This window comes from Hipposideros armiger, unplaced genomic scaffold (assembly GCF_001890085.2).
Source record: "Hipposideros armiger isolate ML-2016 unplaced genomic scaffold, ASM189008v1 scaffold_14, whole genome shotgun sequence".
In the NCBI taxonomy this organism is placed as follows: Eukaryota; Metazoa; Chordata; class Mammalia; order Chiroptera; family Hipposideridae; genus Hipposideros; species Hipposideros armiger.
The window spans coordinates 1,562,256-1,585,990 of NW_017731364.1; the positions used below are offsets into that span (position 1 = coordinate 1,562,256).

Below are 23,735 nucleotides of genomic sequence, written 5' to 3' on the forward strand. Positions count from 1 at the left end.
TCACTGGCCCTCATATGTGGGATCCGAACCGGGGCCCTCTGGTGTCCCAAGCCAGTTCTTAACCATCGCGCCACTCGGCCGGCCCAAGTTAACTTATTCTTAATAGGCAGTACATACACATGATACAAAATTCAAAATATACAAAAAGGCACATATTGGAATAAGAAAGTCTTTTTTCCCCAGCCCATCTACTTTCCCTCTCCAAAAGCAACAACTGTTAAATTTTGTGTGTATCTTAAGCTGCTGTTGTAAATTAAAAGCAAAATTAGTTAACAAAAGCTGGTTCTAATTCAAGATAGTGACCAGGAATAAGAAAATGACAGATATTGGGATTTCTGGTCAAGATGGTGGAGTAGGTAAATGCTGTGCTTACCTCCTCTCACAACCACTTCAAAATTATATCGAAACTACAGAACCATCATTCAGAATCACCAGAAGTCTAGCTGAACTGAAGCCCTACAACTAAGGACATACATACAGAAGAGGCCATTGGTAGGAGGGGCAGAGACGCAAAATGAGCTGGTCCCACACCAGTATGTGACCATTAAAAATTGGGAGGGCCATCTTGGCTGCAGAGGACCTCCTGGAGGAGCAAAGGGTCCCAGCTCCACATCAGGCTTTCGAGCCCTGGGTACCAGTGCTGGGAGAGAAGTTCCCATCTTGCTATGAAAACCAGCACAGATTGTGGCTGAGTGAGAATGAAGGTGGCTACATTCCCAGATGCTCCTCTTAAAGGGCCTGCACACAAACTTACTTGCTGATGGTCTCACTTGCTCTGAGCCCCAGCACTGGGGCAGCAGCTAGTAGGGTGCCAGGGGCATATTGATAGGAACTGAGTTGTCTGGCTTCAGAGCGAGGGTTGGAGGGGAAGCTTTATCCTGGATGGAGGAGCTGGCAGAAGACATCGTTCCTTTGTTGAGCCTGCTCCCTCCTGGCGTGCAGACACAGGTGGCCACCATATGTGAGTCTCCATCAACCTGGCTAAGACTATTCATTCACCCTGCCCTGGTAATTCCCTGAGACCCCGCCCCACCCAACATTCGGGCACACCCAAGCCTCTTCCAGTAGCTTATCCATACAAACGATCTGTCTTGGCTCATGCTACAGACTATCCTAAAATCTCTCAAAGGTTCACAAAACCCAAATAAGCAGCATCTGGCTTTGGCGTGTCCTGTATCTCTTGCCGAGGAGCCCCAAGTCTGGCACTAGCAACAGCTGGCTTCAGTTTGTGGCTTGGCCTCTCAAGGCACCTCCAAACCCAGCTCAGCTGATGGCCAACTGTGGATTGCTTTGTGGCTCATTCCAGGTGGCCCCAGGCAGGGCACAGACTGTGGCTGAACTTGTTCTGAGGCAGGAACTCTCCGAGGAGGCCCCCAGGCTGGCGCACCCAGTGGCCAGCTTCAGACCGAGCTAGAGCATTACCCACCAACCTCCAAGGACAACACAGCCAACGGACAGGCTGGACAGGCACAAGAGCTCTGCTAAAGTGAATCCTGTTGTGTAGGATCAGCCCCTATACAACACCTCCTCCACTATAGTCACGACCAGTCCCCACAGCTAATTAACCCAATGGGTTAATCCCTCCAAATAATGTGCAATCAGAAACTAATGCTCAGCTACAACATGCGGGCATACACAACACCCATAGTGAACACACCTGGAGCACCCAGCTCTGGTGACCAGGGATACTGTGCCACTGGGCCCCATAGGACACCTACTACATAAGACCACTCTACTAAGACTTGTAGCAATTCTACCTAATACATAGAAACAAACAGGGGGGCAGCCAAAATGTGGAGACAAAGAAACATGTCTCAAATGAAAGAACAGAACAAAGCTCCAGAAAAAGAACTAAACAAAATGGAGACAAGCAACCTACCAGACGCAGAGTTCAAAACACAGGTTATAAGGATGCTCAGTGATCTCAGGCAGAACTTCAACAAAGAGATAGGAAACGTAAAAATAGAGATAGAAAACATAAAAAAGAACCGGTCAGAAATAAAGAATGCACTAACTGAAATGCAGAATGTATTACAGGACATCAACAGTAGATTAAATGAAGCAGAGCAGTGAATAAGCAATTTAGAAGATAAGGTAGCAGAAAATACCCAAACAGAACAGCAAAAAGAAAATAATAATAAAAAAAGGGGGATAGTTTTAGGGGCCTCTGGGACAACAGCAAGCAACCAACATTTGCATCATAGGGGTACTAGAAGGAGAAGAGAGAGGGCAATTAATTTTCAATTAATTAATAGGTTTTCAACCTATTTGAAGAAATAATGAAGGAAAATTTCCCTAACCTGATGAAGGAAATAAATATACAAGCCCAGGAAGTGCAGAGTCCCAAACAAGATGAACCCAAAGAGGCCCACACCAAGACACGTCATAATCAAAGTGCCAAAGGTTAGAGACAAAGAGAGAATCTTAAAAGCAGCAAGAGAAAAGCAGTTAGTTACTGACAAGAGAGCTCCCATAAGACTGTCAGCTGATTTCTCAACAGAAACTTTGCATGCCAGAAGGGATTAGCAGGAAATATTCAGTGATGAAAAGCAAGGACCTTATTACCAAGGTTACTCTACCCAGCAAGCTATCACTTAGAATCAAGGACAGATAGAGCTTCCCAGATAAGAAAAAGCTAAAGGAGTTCATCACCACCAAACCAGTATTACAAGGAATGTTAGAGGGACTTGGGACAAAAAAAATAAAAAATATGAGGAATAAAATGGCAATAACTACACATCTATCAACAATTACTTTTAATGCAAATGGATTAAAATGCTCCAATCAAAACATAGGGTGGATGAATTAATAAGAAAACAAGACCCTTACATATGCTGCCTACCAGAGACTCACTTCAGATTGAAAGACACACACATTTGAATTTAAAGGGATGGATAAAGATATTTCAAGAAAATGGGAATGAAAAAAAAAAAAAGCTGGGGTAACAATACTTATAACCAGAGAAATAGACTTTAAAACAAAGGCAATAACAACAGACAAAGAAGGACCGAGTAATCCCACTTCTGGGTATTTATCTGAAGAAACCCAAAATACTACTTTGAGGAGACATGTGCATCCATATGTTCATTGCAGCATTGTTTACAATGGCCAAGATGTGGAGGCAGCCTGAGAGTCCATTGATGAATGAATGGATAAAGAATACGTGGTACATATATACAATGGAATATTGCTCAGCCATGGATGGGAATGGGTTCTTTTCATCTGTGGCAGCATGGATGGACCTGGAGGAAATTGTGCTGAGTGGACTATGTCAGAGAGAGCAAGACAGATGCAATGTGATTTTGCTTATATGTGGAATCTAAAGAACGAAACAAACAAATAAAACAGATACAAACTCATAGATACAGAGAACATTTTGATGGTTGCCAGATGGGAGGGGCATTGGGGGTGGGTGAAAAAGGGGAAGGGATTAAGAAGTACAAATTGGCTGTTACAAAGTAGTCATGGGGATGTAGGGTATAGCATATGGAATATTATCAATAATATTGTAATAACTATATATGGTGTCAGATGGGTACTAGGTTTATCATGGTGATAACTAGGAGGGGGGTTGGAGGGCAGGGTGAAAAAGATGAAGGGATTAAGAAGTACAAATTGGTAGTTACAAATAGTCATGGGATGTAAAGTAAAGCATAGGGAATATAGACAATAATATGGTAATAACTGTGTATAGTGCCACGTGGGTACTAGACTAGTCAGGGAATCAGTTCTTAAATTATATAAATGTCTAACCATATGCTGTACACCTGAAATTAATATAAAATAATATGGAATGTCAACGGTAATGGAAAATTTTTAAAAAGTGGTGATGTGGGGGGAAGGTGAAGGGGAATAAGAGGTTCAAATTTCCAGGTATAAAATAAATAAGTCATGGGGATATAATATATACATGGGGGAGATAGTCAATAATATTGTGATAGCATGGTTCAATGTTATGGACTTATCATGGTTATCACTTTTTTAGGTGTATAAATGGTGAATAACTATGGTGTATACCTGAAACTAATACAATATTGTATGCTATGTCTATTTTAATAAAAATCTTAAAAAAGAAAATGACAGATTAAATGTTACATGCTGAGAACTACCATGCAATAATAATGTAATAATTGCTAGGTGACCATGAAAAAAACTTCATCTGATCTCAACAAAAACCTGCCTCTCCTTCCACCTGCTCCCGGAGTCTGGCCTTGTTCAATTATTGAAGTTTGGCTGAGACGGGCAACAATTTCAGTTTGACATGGAAAGATTCATACTTCCAAAGCAATTCTATTCTGCTGTTTTTACATAGAGACTTAAAGCTTTTCAATTGGGGAAGATGTCAGGCTATCTCCTTCCGAACCAATAGTTTTAGTCCTCTACTCACACAGCGCATGTCACCTCAATGCCAAGTGCTAACCACAAGGCAACGCAAGAGAGGCAGAACATGATCTAGAATTTTGCTCCCGGAAGTTCCTGGGTAACACAGGATGTTGGTTGGGTATGCACTGAGTTAGAAGAGTCTCATAGTTACAAAACAATCATCTCTATGCACATGAATCTCTTCTTCCCACCCTGGCCAACCTCCAGTCTTCACAGAGCCTCCAGCTCACTCCCGGTGGAATTTTATACTCTCCACTGAAATCTGGCCCTCCAACCTCATGCCTTTGCTCTTTGTATCCCACCCCACTCCAGTACTCACCCCCTTGAAGGTTTCCGTCATCCATACCCATCCTCACGATAAATTTGACTTCTCTGATGTAGCCCCTCAAAATCTCTGGATACCCCCTGTGGCTCTGTTCACTCCAGATAACACCACATGTCAGCCAGTTGGCTGCTATTCCCGCCTGGGAACTGGACATATCCCTTCTTTTCCATTCTAGGTATCGGCCACATTTCTTCTGATCTCATCAATGTTCATTAAATATTTGTAAGTTGGATGAATTAATAATGGTCTGAAAGTAATCAGGTTACAGATGAATAAAGACAAATAAGACATGATGGGGGCGGGAAAGCACTCATTAGTAATTGCTCTTAGCTTTTCCCTCCTCTTCTTACCCACTAGAAAGGGTCCTGGCTTTTGTCACTCGGTTTCTTAACTGCCACTGAGCTTCCAGCATTCCAGCAGTATTCTGGCATTAGCCATTGTTATAAATATATAGATTGTGTGTGGGAGGGTGTGATGCAGAGTTGGGAGGAAAGATGGAGGGGCCAAAGAAGAGGCATATTGCTAGGGAAGCTTGAAAGAGAAACACACCCAAAAGGCTGCGGAATGTGAGGCGAAATGTGTGAGAGAGGGAAGATGAATCTTAGCAAGTGATGTCATATACTATGTATCCTCTTCTCATGGTTAAAAAAAAAAAATGCGGGGGCCGGCTGAGTAGCTCAGTTGGTTAAGAGCTCACTCCAGAGTTTGAGCTCTGAGCAACAGCGGTTCGATGCTCGGCCCGAGCTGAGCTGCCACTGAGCTGCCGCTAAGCTGCCAATAGGTAGCAGGATGGCTCAGCTAAAAAAAAAAAATGCAAAGAAAAATTGTGACCCTATTACTGCTTTGGGACTAGGCCACATGGTCAGCTTCAGCAGGGTTACCAAAATCTGCCATGAACACAGAGGGAACGTTTGAGCAACTATGATATTTGAAAAGTATTAAGGTAAGCTGCCCAGCCCCAAAACAGAATTTGCCCTTGTCCACAGTAGTGACAATTCAAAATATGTAATACCTGTATACAGCAGGGACTGGCCAATCAGCACAGATGTCAGATGCAAAGCTGCAACAATCCTGAGGCCATCTGTGGTTCAGATGGATGGAAAAGGGGCCACATGTTAACCTGACAAGCTCAGGAGACTGAAAATAACGACATAAGATGGCCTGAGCATAAAAAAATTTCATAACTAAGTGGGCCATGGCGGGAAGTCACATCTTCAGCTTTCTTCATAAAGTTAATCTGTCCCTTTTCAGTGGGCCTGTCTATTGTCTTTTTGCACCTAAGATAACATTTTAGGAATGTCAGTAATCCTTTTTCCAGACCAGAGCTAGAAACTGCAAAATTCCTCATTATTATGCTTGTTTCCTGATTACCATCTCTATGTGCTGTAAAAAGCTAACTGTTAACTATCCTGCACCCACCAATGTAAAAGAAGTACCTGTCTCCAATTTACTTTCATCGGATCCCAAAGATTTCCTCGCTTTGCTCTCTCCCACTCCCTTAATCTATCACCAATGGATTTCATGTAACCTTCCTCCTTTGATTTTATGTATAAAATAAACTGAAAACCGTTTTTTTGCAGAGCATTTTGTCAATCCGTTTAGATTTGCTTCCCCGCAATTGTCATCAGTTTGGCTCAAATAAACTCTTATAAGTTTTCTCGTAGGCTGGATGGTTTTCGTAGACACCCTTTAGTTGCTAGAATCATGAAGAGATCTTGTGGATCAGGAAATGGGCCAGGGAGGTGGAGTGGGCACTCAAGGGATGTAAATATTTAACTCTTTTAACAGTGGATATTGCTATCCCAGTGTGTACTCATCATTATGGTTCTGTCATTATGGGAAAAAGCAATTGGTTCAGAAGAAGACCCACTTAACAGGGCAAGGGGGACTATTTCAGGCTCGAAAGAATTTAAATTTTCTGGAGAAATTCTTCCCTAAGACAAAGGTAAGCATGAATATGGGCATTCTTTCAAAATATATTTATAAAGATCTATTATTACATGCCAGGCACTGTGTTCGGCTGTGTCATGGGCTGGGAATGGAGGTGGGATAGAAAGTAAAGGGATGAATCAGAGCCTAGAGAATACATGAATGATTAATGCTTTATACTCATTTTACTTTTATTACTCCCCCTTTTTTCCCACTAAACGTTAGCTCTACTGTTCTGTTTGGTTTATAATGCTAACTAATGAATTCCAGAATCTGGCCTTTAAAATGCAAGCCTTCATAATTTAGAAAAAAGAAGTCCCTGAAAGACATGAGATGTCCCCTGTACTCAGAAACTACCAAGAGAGGTCTTCCTGTGGTACAAAACTAGTTCAAAACACTCATTTGTTAAGGTATCAACATTGAAAATATTCATAAGAATACCAATTTTGTCTTCCTATGCAAGACTGAGGCCTGTGTGCCAGTTCATGTCTAACTTATGTTCTCTGCAAAGTAGAGTTTGAACAAAAGGGTCTTAAAAAATTTCTAAGACTATAAAATTATTTCTAGGGCCTGTGAAAATAACTTGTAATTCTGGTTATCTTCTCCATTATTTGTTACCCTGCTAATATTGATGGAGTTGTAATCTCTGAATACAAAACAGAATGAACACTGAATGGAACAAAGACTGAATACTAAGCAGTATTCGTATTTGTAAAGATTGCTCTATCACATGATTAAGGACCACTGGCACTTTCCTCTCTCCCCTTGCATGATGAGAAAAGGCCTATGGCTCTGTTAAACTTCCTATTTTAACAACAACAAAAACAAAACTGAGAGTCTTACTCTCTTTAAATGAACACATGGTATAGTGTTTAGTTGACTAAAGTGTCTAAGAGCAGAAGGCCAACATTGTTTCTGGCTTAAATGAGCCCAGAGAAAAGGTGAGAATCACCCCCTTTGGGGATCAGGAGGGAGACTGCCAGCTTCTGTGAACTGCTTCTAACACCAGCAGGAAATAAAACAATAGGAAGAGCTTTTTGCTAAGAAAGAAAGTCTGCAGGGCCATTATTAAACAGAGTAAGAAAAGAATATAATCTGCATAGGGTTTGTAGCTGTTTTATTGTAGTCTTAGAGCCTGAGGGGCTTTTCTTTTTTATAAATTGAGATATAACTTTTATACCTTAATATTCACTCTTTTAAGGTGTACAGTTTCACATTTTTCTTCTAAAATATTTTCATCCCCCCCACAAAAGAATCCCATACCTATTAGCAGTCCTCCTCCATTTCACCCTCTTCCAGCCCCTGGCAACCCACTCATCTGCCTGCTTCTGGATGGATTTGCCTATTCTCAACATTTCCTATAAACTGAGTCATACAATATGTGGCCTTTTGTATCTGCTTCCTTCACTTCACGTTGTTATTTCAAGGTTCATCCATGTTGTAGCACGTTTGTATTTCATTCCTTTCTGTAACCGAATCAGATTCCTTTGTATGGATACACCACATTTTGTTTATCCATTCGTAAGTTAGTTGATGGACATGTGGATTGTTTCCACTTTGGGGGTGTTATGAATAATGCTGCTATGAACATTCCTGTACGTTTTTGTGTGAAGTATATATTTGCAATTCTCTTGTGTATATATCTAGGAGCAGAAATGCTAGGTCGCATGGTAACTATATTTAACTTTTTGAGGACTTACCAGACAGTTTACATTCCTACCAGCAATGTATGAGGATTCATATTTCTTCACATCCTTACCAACACTTGCTATTATCCGTCTTTTTTACGATAGCCACTCTAGTGGGTCTATCATTGTGGCTTTGATTAGCATTTCCCCAATGACTAATGATGTTGCACATGTTCTCATGTGCTTAATAGCCATTTGTATATCTTCTTCGGAGATATGTCTATTCAAATGCTTTGCCCATTTCTTAACTAGGTTTTTGTCTTTTTATATTGAGTTGTAAGAGCCGTTTTTACCCATATGTTCTGGATACTAGACCCTTATCAGATATATGATTTGCAAGTATTTTCTCTCATTTTGTGGGTTGTCTTTTCACCTTCTTGATAGTGTCCTTTGAAACACAGAAGTTCTTAATTTCGATGATGTTTAATTTATTTGTTTTTTCTTCGGTTGCTTGTGCTTTTCGTGTCTTATCTAAGACACCATTGCCTAATCTAAGGTTATGAAGATTTACATCTATATTTTCATCTAAGAGTTTTATAGCTTTAGAATTTACATTTAATTCTTTGATCAATTTTGAGTTAATTTTTATATATGGTGTGAGGTAAGCATCCAATTTCCTTCTTTTCCATGTGGGTATCCAGTTGTCCCATGGTCAAAGGATCTGAAGCAGTTTCAGTTCCCATGAAGACAAAACGTCCTTCATCATTTTGGGTATTTAATCTTTTTACTGCCGGCACTCATGGTAGAGGAATAGCTTAGGGACCTGCTTCTGGGAACATCTGTAGAAGGTCACAGGAGTTTGGGTGGATTTCTTCTCTTTATACAGACAGGCAGAAGGTAAGTGCTATCATACTGCTTGTAAACTGAGAGATGGCCTATAGTCTGCCAAGTAACCTTTTCCTCAGAAAATGGGAGCTCTCCTTGGAGAAGGATCCAATAGGCTGAAGAGTTTGGGACACCTGTACGCACATGCTCTGAATACGTGCTCTAACTCTCCATCAGTGTGTGAAAAGCACACGCAGATACAGGGTAAGTGTGCCAAGTTGTATGTGCTTGTCTGGACTCATAGGATATTGGCCTCTCCCAGAGAAGGCCAAAGCTGGGTGTGTGTACAGGACTCTCTCTCTTCCTTTCTGTCCCTCAGATGGTGTAGTGAAATCAAGAGAAAATAAGGTTTCAAATCTTAGCATGAAGCCCAAGTGCTCACAATCTGATTGGACAGAAAATGACATATATTGAAATTGAGAGCACTCTATGACTATAAACATGATTAAAAGTCAAATGGTCATTCAGCCTTAGGAAAAGGAATTTATATTTCCAGAGAAGAGCCTTCTTTAAAGTCATAAATTGGCTTTAAAGTTTGAATCAAACTTTCTATGAATGTTTGTGAAGTGTTTTGCTGTGAATGTTCTGAATTTTTTTTCTTTGTAAACAGGTTGGTTTGACATAACAGTGTGGCCAAAAGAGAAGAGGTTCTTTTGGAAGATAATTTTGAAAAAGTCAAAATAAATAAATTAGAACTATTTTAATTCCATAAAGAATTAGCAAATGAGACTGAGCTATAAAAGTTCTCAAATTCAATTACTCTCTTATTCTGATTGGTTGATTATAGAGACAACTGGGTGCTTATTGGATCTGAAAAAAAAAGGGGGTCTCAAAGATCCTCAGGAGAAAGGAAATAAAGATATTAAACCAAATCTCTTAATGCTGTGCTGTTTAGACAAAAACTTTCCAGGCCGGGAGAAAGCCATAAATCATTCATTGTAACTTGTACAGATATTTAAATAGATTAAAAAGTTTACTGATCTGAGGAATTAATCTTATATTGGTTGTTCAGTTGGAAAAAGATTTTTCCCAAATGGAAAAAAAATTTAATTAGTTACAGAACTTTTGGTTAAAAGGTAAGTAATATACTCTAATAAGAATAAAATAAAATGTGTATAAATAATTACAAAAGTTACTAAGTTTTTAATAAAAGTTTAAATGTAAAAATATAAACCCTTTCTCTCGTTAAAGCATTTTTGGATAGAAAAATGAAAAATGTAACTCTAAGTAAATGGTTTTGGTGTTTTTGCATCTAATAGATAAGGAACAAAGAAATCAAATTTGTGGTAGGCCAATAATTAGTAATAACAAAAAGGCTTTAACACTCTGTCTTGTCTTTAAAAAGATATTACTATTACTTGGCAAAATAAAGACAGGTAAAACTTAATCAAGGTAAACACTTGGACAAATTAAACTCTGAGAATTTTATCTTAAAATCGTTTATACTTGTAGGTCCTCTCCATGATTTTGGAGAAATGTGGAATATAAATGCAAGTATAACAGTTCTGTTTATATAAGAGTTTGCATTTATTTTCTTACTAAAAGGCTAATTAAATGAAATCTAAATTCCTTTCACTTGTCTTACTGACTAGATATGGGTGTTGAACCAAATTGAGATAAGATAATTAGACTATAAAGTTATTTCTTATAGATGTCAGACAATACTGCAAATTATTCTACAAAGTTACTCCACTACATAATCTGAGTGAACTTTTAGCCTTCTTTGCTCGGAGTTGTATGTTTTAATACCAATAACAGCTTGCCACCATGCCCAAGAAAATGACCTTATTCCATCTTGGAGAGTAGTTCTTTCCCTCTGTGGAACTGTTTGCCTGTTCCACCCCTCCTGGGCACCCTCCCTGCACCATGCAGCAGGACCTCATTAGCTGCTTTCATTCTTCAGATACATGTCCTCATCTAAAATCCAAAATATCTTACCCTTTTGTCAGAGACCTCCCTGATTGGCCACGTTGTTTTCTCGGTGCTTCTGCTCTGCTCCTCTCCAAACCCATCTTGGAATGAGGCAGAGAGCACACTTGATGAGCCTAGGCCAGGAGTTCCATGCACAGGGCTTTTCTGCTGCGTTTGGCATTCTCACCCTTGTACCCGTGTGCTAACTGACCACTCTGCAGACTCCTGTGGTCTGTGACCTGTGGGCCTGGGCCCTTTTCTGGCAGACTTCACAGAGGCACCAGGTCTTCCGCAACACATGCCATCTCTTCCAAGAATCATGGGAGGTGAACTTGGGCAATATATTTGGCAAAGAAAAGGGTCAAACTTCTGAGAAATATTTTTAGGGAAAATTTTCAGGATGCTTTCAGGCTTTCACAGTTCCATTCCAGATCTTTCGGTTACTCAGAGTCATCTTGGCAATATATTTTGAACTCTTTTTCAATATCAAGCTCCTTAAAGAAAGAATTGAACAGTGCTCCCTGGCACATGAAAGAACTAATATTCCTCAACCACTAAACTCTGAGATTACCCTAAATAAATGATGTGTTCCTTGAGTTCACATTTTTTGTTTGTTTTCCAGGCACATAGTGGTGGGTAATCAATAAATGTTGAATCAATGAACAGATCAAACACCTAGCAAGCATTTTTTCAAATTTTTGGGTCACAATGCAGCTCTTCTCAGACTCCATGCATCAAGAATACATGTAATGCTAAGACGTATCAACCTTCTAATCCTCAGTTTGCTGTCCTCTTGAGTTCTTGCATTTTGTGAAATAATGGAGTCCATCTGTTTGTGTTTCTGGAGGCAGAAGGGGGCTGACTCCCATCCAGTCAGCCCCAGGGAGACTTCCCTTTACTGCATGACCTAAAGAATCGGCCAAGCTCCCTCTCTGCAACTCATAAAAGCAGTTCTGACATGCTTTTTGTGAATCATTTAATAAGTGCTTCTAAGGGGCCGGCCGAGTGGCTCAGTTGGTTAAGAGCTCGCTCAAGAGTTTGAGCTCTGAGCAACAGCGGTTCGAGTCCAGCCCGAGCTGAGCAGCCGCTGAGCTGCCAACAGGTAGCAGGATGGCTCAGCTAAAAAAAAATAATAATAATAATAAGTGCTTCTACTTAAACGCAGTTCAAAGCACCTTCCAGAGTCTTCTTTCTCAAATTAGTCCCCAAATAAAAAGACACATCCCTGACAAAGTGAAGCAATGTGTCAGCTTATTAGTCAGCCCCCAAATTTTACAACAGCCACAGAAAAGCTTATGCTTCAAAAGCTGACTTTCTGCTCTCCCTACAGTTTCAGCCATTATATCTTGTTCCTATCTTTAGCAGATCATAGGAGTATGGCCCTTTTATATGAGCCCTTTTAAATGAGGCTCACACACCTCATTTTGACAGCATACAAAGCTCGAATGAGTTTCCCTTTGCTGGAATGCTTCTCACAGGTCTTCACTGCAATTCTTTTACATGTACCACCCAGATTCAAGAGATTTTTCTCTTCATGTACTGTCTAGAAGGTTGAAGACGCTCAGTGGCTGCCAAGTCACCGGAGAAGAGGGAAGAAGAGGACTTCATTCTCCCCCCGGCTCTCTGCAGGAGGCCAACCATCTGCTGGCACAGAGGCTGGGCTGTGAGAGGCCACTGACGCACTCACCTGCAGCGTGTCCCACTGCCTCGTGTGGGACACGAGAAGCTCTTCAGTGGACAGCCTGCCTGTGGGCAGCTCTGATGTGGCCAAGCAGGTCCCACACATCTGAAGCATCTGGGCAGTGGTCTTCAAGGTCAAGGCAAAGTTTTCGATGGCCTGGGAGGTCAGAAATAACAATGTGGAGGGGTTAATATTCGCCAATATCCTTTCTCAGTGGAAGGACAGTAGGACTAGCTACCATTTCATGAGTACCTGCAAGGGGCCATGCATTATACTTGGTGCTATATATTTGCCTATCATCTCAACAATCCAGAGTGGGAGGCATTTTATCTCCATTTTATAGAAACAGGATCTCCAAAAGGTCAAATAAATTGCCCAAGATCATGTTACTCAGGCAGGGAGGAAGGAAGGCAGGCAGGATTCAAACAGGGTTAGCTATTTCCATTTTAGAGCATTGTTCGTAATCCTAAAAACACCTAACATGAAATCAGACCCAGGTGAAGTGCTAAAAAGGGGAGGGACACCCATCCCTCCCTTTAATAAACCTTTCTTTCTCTTCTAGACCCTACACTGCACTCTATCTTCCCCCTCCCTGTACACACACAGCCAGGCTGCCTTGCATCTCTGAGAAGCTTGTCAAATGCTGCTGAGAGGATATAAAACTGAGGGAAAAGATAAAACCAGTGATGAATGCACTAGTGACCTTTAACAGAGTCATTGCTGTCACACATCGGGGGAGGTTGGGGACCTCTTCCTTCCTTTTCCTTTACAAAAATTGACCTTATCCTGTGCCCCTTCCACTTAAGGACCCTACTCTGCCATTAAATGAATACCTGCCAATGGGTTAGTGACTTCATAGCTAATATCCTGGTAAGATACCTGCATTTTAGCAGGGTGCTTTAGGAAACGTGTGGCCTAGCCTAGAAAAAGTGACCGTAACCATCAGAAGGTGCATGGTTTTTCAGTCCCCAAATCATTCCACTCAGCCAGACTGGTGCAGCCTCACCCACTTTCTTCTGCTTCTGAGATAATTTTACCCCTGGAGGGCAAGCACAATGTTACATTCATCTCTGTTGCCCCGGGGCATAATACTGTGCCTGTCACACAATAGGTGGCCCATACACACTGAATGGATAAACAGTAGGAGCCAAGAGGACCAACCTAATTTTCATTTGGGACAGTTACTTCTGCTCCTGCATCGTCAGAGAACATTTCTGAAAATCCAAACACACATCATAAAAAAATGTGCCAGATCTGAGGTGGTCCTTCTTTATGCCTGAGGTCAGGGGTCAGGCAGGCTTCCAGAGCGTGGCACGCTTCCCCTTCCTGTCTAAACCCAGTTTTCTCTACACCATTTTCATACTTGAAACATTGCTGTGGGTAGGGTCTCCCCTACTAGCACAAGTATTGATAAAGCCACAATCTCTTCTTTTTTAATTTATTTTTTATTTTCCAGTTACAGCTGACATATTATATTAGCTTCAGGTGTACAACATCGTGATTAGGCACTTATATACCTTACAAAGTGATCACCCTGGTAAGTCTAGTATCCATCTGACACCAGAATTAATACAATATTATTGACGATATTTCTTATGCCGTACTTTACATCCCCGTGACCATTTTTATAACTGCCAATTTGTAGTCCTTAACCTCTTCCCCCATTTTCACCCTTCCCCTCAACCCTTCTCCCATCTTGCAACCACTAATTTGTTCTCTGTGTCTATGAGTTTGTTTTGACATAGGAACAATCTTAAACATCACAGTTCTTCAAGACCTAGAAAGTCAGACAAACACTAACTTTTATAAAAATCGTTCTTGCAAGTATATCAAAGTGCTATTAGTTTCACATAATCTAACATCCATATAAGATACTTCCAACTGCATTCACTAATAGCTTATTACGGTAAATAACATAAAAATCCAATTTATCATGGAATTATAAGAAAATATGAGATTATTCAGTATTTTACTTTACATGTACAATCTCTTATAATGCCTCTCAATTAGGTGTTATTCTTATCACCACCTCATGTTCCATAGATGAGGAAACTGAGGCATATTGAGGTTAAGTAACTTCTGCAAAGTCATACAGAAAATAAGCGGCAGAACTGGAATTGCACCCAGGTGATCAATAAAAGATCTTGGCTTTGAGAGCTGAAGACTTCAATTAGAGTCCAGATTCTGATAATCTCTAACTGTGTGATCTTGGGTAAAGTATGTAATGCCTCTGAGCCCCGGTGTTCTCATCTGAAAAAATAGGGATAATGCTTGCTCTGTTTTTGCAGGGGTTTTTTGAAGACCAAAAGGAATAGCAAGTGTGAAAGGATTTTGGACACAGTAAGGTACCATATACGTGTAATAATAATAACAGTAATAGCTCAGTGAGTCAAGTGTGAGGCCTGCAAATGTTATGCTGGAAGTAGAGGAAAGTCAGAGGTTTCCTATGGAGGGGCCTATTCATAAATTAACTTGATTCCATGTGTCTGATTAGTGAATAAGCACCTGGAAGTGGTACAGAGGACCTTATCCTTATAGGGTGATGAAAAAGAGCTTGGCCTTAGTCTTGGCTCTGCCACTACTTGACTATATGGCCATGGATAGATACCTCTGCACTTTGAGAGTCAGTTTCCTTATCAGTAAAATAAGGTGATTGAAATAAATGATCTTTAAGGTTCTTTGCAGTTCTAACTTTGTATGAGTCTCAAAGATCGGACACCCAGAAAGCACACTGTCATGAAAAAAAAAAGGGTCTATACAGTCATAAGATACAAGAAAATGTACATATGTGAATATATATTTCTAATTATATGTGTATATATAAAAATATATACATAAAACATGCAAAAGACACATAAAGAGTATCTCTGATGCTTCAGTACTAGTTGTATTTTTTAAAGTTCACAATAATATGTTCGACACATACACAAACAAACCATGAATACAAACTAGGCCTGGGGGGAGAGGGGATGTGTGCGCATGTCTGCTCATGTCAGGTCTTGAAATAATCAACCTTCATGACCTCAGTCTCCTTAACCTCTCTTAAGTTCTTAAGGAACTATTTTTGTCTTTGGTGTCAAGGTGCATTTGTTTTCTTATTTATTTGTTGCAAATTTGTGTTATTTAAAATAAAAAGATTTGAGGTAACTTAAAAAACATAAACAACATAATAAAGGATTGGTAGAGAAATCAGAGCAAAAGGGAGAGTTGGCTAGCCCAATATGGCTAGTGGGATAGTAAATGTTTTTGATTGTTAAAGCAATGTATTAAAAATCTTGCAGGCAAAAAAATTAAGCCTAGAAGTACTCCAGGTTATTTTATACTTCATGATTAAAAGAAACTGCATCCTGGGACGACCCTCATCACACTCATGTATGATATTCTGCACTAGTTTCCCTCCGTAACTTTCAGGTTTAGGCTTATTTAGAATTATATGTTTGTGAAGAATTTCACGTTCCGTTTTTGTTGTTGTTTGGGTTTTTTTAGTAAGATTCTCTTGGAGTCACCATTATTATGGTAAAACTGATGAGAAGCTTAAAGGGTTCTTTCTCCATGCGTGGGCCTTGCTCTAGGTTTTGGGAAGGGATGTGCCTTCTTTGAAATTACATGGCATACAAAGAAGTGAGGTATTAGAATCTGTCACTTTGAAATTGTGTTACTAGAAATCTATTTTTGTTTAACTCTTAAATTTCCTTTAAAAAAAATAAGAAAACAATATGCTGTAAAACCAAGCGAATTATCCTACCTAATTAAATGTAGTTTAGGTATTGAGCAACATGTTTCCAAAGTGACCAGATACAGACAGATGTGCTGACATCACATCTTGTCATCAGAGTGGTGAAGAGAGCTTCTGATTTTGCTTAGAAAACCTAATTTTTTCAATGGTATAGGGGTTAGGAGAGCAGGGAAAGGGAGTGACAATTTTATATAGAAACACTTATTATTTGGTGAGTTTCCATTTCACTTTTTCCTCAACATTACTGACCCTACTAGTTTAGCATAATAGCCACCAATCTGAGTAAGTGGGAAAAAGTAAACTACTATGTGCCAGGTGCTTTCACAACTTTCAGTCTATCTATACATTAGAATCATCCGGGGAGTTTTGTGAAACACTAATGACTGAGACTCATCCCAACTCAAGTAAATCAATTTCTCTGTGGTATAACAGGGTATTAGAATTTTGAAAATTCCCCTCTAAGTCAAGTCCCCAAAACCCCCGTGCCAGAAGATGAGGTAAGGCGAAGGCAGTCAGCGGGAGAAACTCCAGCCTTTTCCCTTCACTCTATTTCTCCCCCAGCCTGTGGCTGGAAAACCCAACCTTCCCGATGTGAACTAGTCATGGACAATGACCTCCCAACAGTTGATCTTAAACTTCCCTGTCTTCTGGTAAACAAGGAGAGACATTAAAAAGGGCACACAGGTTGGTACTCACAGTTCGATGATTTATCCACTGACTGTGGCGATATTCCAAAGTTCCCCCTAAGTCCTCTGTCAGTTGGCTTTTGTCAATGTAGCCATGAAGGTCAGAGACAGAATTTAACACAACAATCTATAAGGGGGAAAAAATTAGTATATTCTTCACAGATAATGAAATAGTAGCTCATCTAGATTCTACTGTTATTGATGTAGTACTTCAACTTTGCCTTCTCTGGCATTTGTCTTCAAAATGATTACTATTGGGTCATCGGGAAAGTCATGGCATATTTTAACATTGAAAAACATAGAAAAATATGTCATGACTTTCCCAACGACCCAATCACATCCAGCAGAGGAACATTTTAAAGTCCCTTTCCATTTTCCCTCTGTGAGAGAATACCACTGTATTGAATAATCTGTGACAAAATGGTGATTTAGATCAGGGAGCTCAATTTTAAGCTACCTAAAATTAGAAATTATAGGACACATAACAAGAAACTATCAAGTGAAAAATGGATTTTCTCCTAGAAACATTTGTTGCTATGGTAACACTTGGAATTTCTGTTTTTTAAATACCATTATGCAACATAATACCGGGCAGAAGCAACTCTGTCCTACAGCCTGGAGTTTCAGAAACCTACCCTGCCAGGCTGCACATCTTCTATTCCACTTAACTGAACAAGAGAGGGAGGTGTGCTTTCCACACTTGCCAGGGCTCTGCTTTTTCATGTTTCCCATGGAAACCCCCAAAAAAGTCTAGGCTCTTCCCTTCCTCCCGCTTCTGCCTCCTGGCCAACACCTGGTGCTTCCCCTGTGGGCCTGCGGCATGAGGTGACCGTCCTCTCTGAGTGTGATAAACTTTGTCCTTCAAACCTCCTTCTCATTTCCTCCTGTGGCAGCACCAGCTTTACCATACCATATCCAACATGTACATTCTTAGAACAGCTGTTCTAGATTAGGAATATCTTATTTTTTTCCTTTCCAGTATACATTTATGTTATCTATAACTGCTTAAAGCTGTCCTTTCAAGGAGATATGTAATCTTTTAATTATGAGTTTCCTGTACTCCATCACAAACTCAATTTTAAGAAACCAATTTGCATGTCCATGGCCTCTTTAGAGATTTTTACCACGCTGCCTTAACCTCCTCACATAACAGCGGAGAGGCTGCTATGAGTATAGCTGTTTCAGAATAGTGGTGGCAATAAGCACTCCAGGACCCTCTGCTATTTCAAAGTCCCCTCTCCTTGGGTAAAGGTACAGCGAGGCCAAGTGACTTAACTACAATTGCATTCTGGTCCACCTGATTCTTATTAGAGTCATGCAGAATGAACTCTTTTCCCCTCAACCTATGACAATGCAACTATTATCTAACCAGAAATGAGCAGGGAGATGTTATAATAAGAGAGGACAGGGAGCTACAAAGTAAAGTGCTATTCACAATAGCCAAGATACAGAAACAACTGAAATGCCCATCAATAGATGACTGGGTAAAGAATTTGTGGTACATTTCTACAATGGAGTATTACTCTGCCATAAAAAAGAATGAAATCTTATGATTTGCAACAACATAGATGGACCTAGAGGATATGATGCTAAGTGAAATAAGTCAGACTGAGAAAGACGAATACCATATGATCTCACTTATATGTGGAATCTAAAGAAAAAAAAACAGAATAAATGAGCAAACAAAATAGAAATAGATTGATAGATACAGAGAACAAACTGATCGTTGCTAGAGGGGAGGGGGTTTGGGGGATGGGTGAGAAGGTGAATGGGTTAGAAAATACAAATTGGTAGTCACAAAATAGTCATGGGGATGTAAAATACAGTGTGGGGAATATAATCAATAATGTTGTAAAGACTATGTAGGGTGTCAGATGGGTACTGGACTTATCAGAAGGATCACTTCGTAGATTATATAAATGCATAACCACTGCACTGTACACCTGAAACTAATATAAAATAATATTGAATGTCAACTATAATCAAATAGATGATAGATAGATAGATAGATAGATAGATAGATAGATAGATAGATAGAGTCATGGTATGTGAAGTACAGCATAGGGAATATAGTCAATGGTATTGTAATAGCGATGTATGGTGTCAGAGGGGTAGTAGACTTGGTGGGGTTATCACTTTGTGAGGGGTGTCAATGTCTAATCATTATGTTGTTTTGTACATCTGAAAATAATAAAAAATATATATTAAAAAGTATGATGGGTAGGGAATCAACATATTACTATGAATAGAAGTAGCTACAGACATAGTATCAAGATAAAGTAGATGTTCATTCTCTCCATAGTATAGGTGCATCACATGAGAAGCAGGGCATAAATCACATATATATCTACACACATAATAGCCCTTGGAAAGGTGTGTTTTATACGCAACCAGGGAAGCACATATAACATTTAGTCAAATGTTCAGTTCATACTCCAAACCCCTTGGAGTGACAAGAAGCAACTGACTAGTGTTCATCTCTGACAGGGAAGAAAGCTTATGAGTGTTATAACAAATTCATTAACTTCTTGTAAGTCATCATCTCTCCCCCAATATTAACTGCTATTCAATTCAGGAAAACAAGAAGAAACTCATGACTTACATTTCCCTCAAACACTCAAATATTTAAAAATAAGTGTTTAAAGTAGAATGAGAAATCTGTTTTAAGTCTGGTTAACACCTGAAGTATAGGGAGAAAGTATTTCAATAAATTTGATTATTAATGTAAAATGGAACCAAAGAGGGAAAATAAGAGTGAAAAGGAAAAAGAAAAAGTTGAGAAAACTCCCTTGTCTGCGATGGTCATTTATCACTGAGATGGGTTAAATAATTTCTCAGAGTAGTTTCAATTAAAGCAGGTGTGTTTGTTTGTTTGTTTGTTTGCTTTGAACAGATAATATGTGTAGGTGGTAATAAATCCAAACAGAAAAAAGAATCTATCTAAATAGAAAAATTGCCTTCCTCTCATCCCTACCCTCAGGCCTCCAGCGCTATATCCAGGAGGTAACCACCTCAACAAGTGTGTTGTACATCTTATATATCCTTTCTGATGTGATCTATGCTTATACAATCATATATATGCCCCTCCAATTTTATTCAAATGGGAACATACTATACATACTATTCTCCCGTGCTTTTATCCCCACTTAAAAAAATATATCTTAGATGGACTAAAATTTAAAGTATCAGTGTGAACTCTATGGTTCATATATTCATATATATATACATATATTCATATATACATACATATATGAGTATGTAAACATAATATGTATACACATAATGTGTGCATATGTGCATAGACATGCATATTAGTACAGACTGCTGAAAGGGCCTAGAAGTAAAGACACCTGAACACTAATAGCACACCCAGCATTCAGGTCTTGGTCTAATTCACCACCAAAAGGAAACAGGGCTTCTCAGAGACATGGCTAACTATCAGGTGGATTAGGGCTGTTGCATTATGTAGGAGATGAGCCTGGAGCACCATATTAGGACAGAAAGTAAGGAAGTGCTAAAAAAAACACAAAAAATGATGGGGGCATGTCACAAAGATATAGGAGCCAGTTGAAGTGGCTCTTACTGGCCAAATCTGGGACAATCTGTGCACCAAAATAATTAAGAACACTAATGGATTATGAATCACTGAAAAAATAAGAATCTATAATGATAATTGACATAATTATACAAAAGGGGAGAAGAGAAAGTTCTATCTTACAGTAGAAAATTAACTTTTGATTAGTAAATGTTGAGCGAGTGTTGGAGTTGGAAAAATCACTATTTTGCAACCAGTAACAAAAGTTGTTTCAGACAAGAATCATCAATGGTTATTAAATATAGAGAGGAGTAGGAGTAGCATATTTGTATGGTCTTCAAGTGTCTCTCCAAAGATCCCTTACTAGCCGCAAGGGAAAACATGATAATACATTTGAGAAATTAGACAATGCCTTGGCTAGGGGATGAAAATTAATATCCAATGAGGAGCAGATGAAGATCGTGTCTCCACATGTGCTACCCTGAGAAGGACCTGACATTACTTAAGCAGTATTCCAGCTGGGCATGCACAACCTGAATCGAATCCTGAGAAACCATCACACAAGTCCCAAATGAAGTATGTTTTATTTTAGTAAGGGACTGTATTCTTCAAAAATGCTAAGGTCATAAAAGACAAAGAAAGGGTGTGGGAATGTTTTAGATTAAAGAAGACTAAGGAGACATGACAACTAAACGTACTACTTGATCCTAGACTGGATCCTGTTACATGCATAGACACATATACCTATTGTGTACGTGTACACACGTCTATAATCCTGTAATGACCATCCTTGATAGCTACAAGGATGTTTACAAGGATATACATACTTTATAGACATATATATATTTATTAAAGTATTTAAGTATTTATTACATATTATCAAGTATTTAATTGATTGGGTAGACCGTAATTTATTTAATCAGTCTCCTACTGTTGGGCATTAACTTGTTTCCAATTATTTGGTTTATATGTATATGTATGTATACTCATATATGTATATGTATATTTACCTATATAGAGATAAATATACATATTTATGTATGTATTATACTATATATGTATTAATATATTATATAACATAAATGTAATAATATATGTATTGTATTAACATATAATATGTAATGTATAGAGAGAATGTATACATCTATATATAATGTATAGAGAAGCAAATAATAAATAATAAAGCAAATGGAGATGTAATGTTAACCATAGGTAAATGAATCTGGGTAAAGAACATGCAATATTCTTTGTACTATTCTTACTCTTGAAATTATTTTTGAGTTTGAAATTATTTCCAATTAAACCAAAAATATAGAAACTTTTCTATATCACTAAGATTTATCTTACTTATTTTCCTATTTTTTCTGCTTTTTCATTTTTCAATTGAGGTATCATTTACATCAATAAAATGCACAGATTTTGAGGGTATACTGAATTAGTTTTGACATATGTATACATACATGTAACACATCCAATCAAGATATAGAACATTTCCCCAGAAAGTTCCCTTGTACCTCCTTCCAATCATTCTCCACTACCCCTCACCTCTAACAGCTACTGTTTGATTTCCTATCATCATAGCCTAGTATTGCCTCTTCTTGAACTTTATATGAAAAGAATCACAGAGCATGTACTCATGAGTATCTAACTTCTTTCTCTCAAGAGAATATTTTTGAGGTGCATCCATGATATTGCATGTATTAGTGCTTTACTCCTTTTGATTGCTTAATGCTATTCTGTTACATGAATATGCCATGATTTCTTTTTTTAGTTTATTTTTTATTATAGTTGGCATGCAATATTTTATTAGTTTCAGGTGTACAACATAATGATTCAATATTTATATACCTTACAATGTGATCACCACAATAAGCTAGTTAGCATCTGTTACCAAAGTTATTATGATAGTATTTATTGACTATTTTCCTTATGCTGTACATTACATCACAGTGACTTATTTATTAACAACTGGAAGTTTGTACCTCTTATTCTCTTTCACTTTTTCACTCACCTCCCCACCCTTCTCCTCTCTGGCAACCATCAGTCTGTTCTCTGTATTTATGAGTCTGTTTCTGTTTTGTTTTGTTGATCATTTGTTTTGTTTTTTAGATTCCACGTATAAGTGAAATCTTATGGTATTTATCTTTCTATACCACAATTTCTTTATACATTACGTGTTGATGGACATTCTTGTGAGTTTTTTTGTGGACATGTGCTTTCATTTCCCTTAGGTGAGTCATAGGTTAGGTCTATGTTTAACTTTATAAGAAACTGTCAACTGTTTCCACTGTGGTTGTGCCATACCTTACTACCGTATTTGCCGGCGTATAAGACGATTTTTTGGCCCTGAAAAATATGCCTCCAAGTGGGGGGTCGTCTTATACGCCAGGTACACTTCAGATAGACTGCCCATAGTGCTTGCCCCGTGCCATAGTGGCCTCCCGATGCCTGCCCACTTCATTCCACATACTGTTCAGGCATCAGCAGCGCTGCTGGGTGTATGCTCGGCTGTGTGCGATATTGCGAGTGTGGTAAATTCGGGTTACCATATATTTCTTTACATATGCATTGAAGATTCGCGATTTTGCGCTATCATGGTGCCTGTTAGAATGTTGAAGAGCTCGCACTTGCGCACTAGTGAGGTCCCAGGGAGATGATGATGCAAGGGTGGACCAGACTGCTATAGTGACAGGGCGGGCAAACAGGGAGCAGGGACCAATCAAATCAGGCTTTGTATACAGCCAACAGCCAAGCACAATACTGCACCATTGTACAGTACAGCATAGAAAATGTCGACCAGTCAAACCCCTATCATCCCTATCATGGCACCAGCCAAAAGAAAGAAGTATGATGCAAATTTTAAACCGAAAGTTATAAACTTTGCTAAGGAAAATAATAATTGTGCTGCTGCAAGACAATATGGAGTAACAGAAAAGATGGTTCGGGACTGGAAATCAAATGAGAAAGCATTAAAGAGTATGCCAAGGGGTAAGTGTGCATTAAGAAGAGGCACCCCACACTGGCCAGAACTCGAAA

The 23,735-nt window shown here is 39.0% G+C and overlaps 1 protein-coding gene across 1 annotated transcript in view; it reads right to left on the minus strand.

Annotated features, from left to right (window-relative positions):
• MCF2L2 (MCF.2 cell line derived transforming sequence-like 2) overlaps positions 1 to 23,735 on the minus strand; it is a 170,510-nt gene that overhangs the window by 135,741 nt on the left and 11,034 nt on the right. The window contains exons 4-5 of the mRNA XM_019667780.1: positions 17,175 to 17,291; positions 12,749 to 12,898 (exon numbers count right to left, since the gene is read on the minus strand). Of these exons, the coding sequence (XP_019523325.1) occupies positions 12,749 to 12,898; positions 17,175 to 17,291 (267 nt within the window). The remainder of the gene's footprint in view (positions 1 to 12,748; positions 12,899 to 17,174; positions 17,292 to 23,735) is intronic.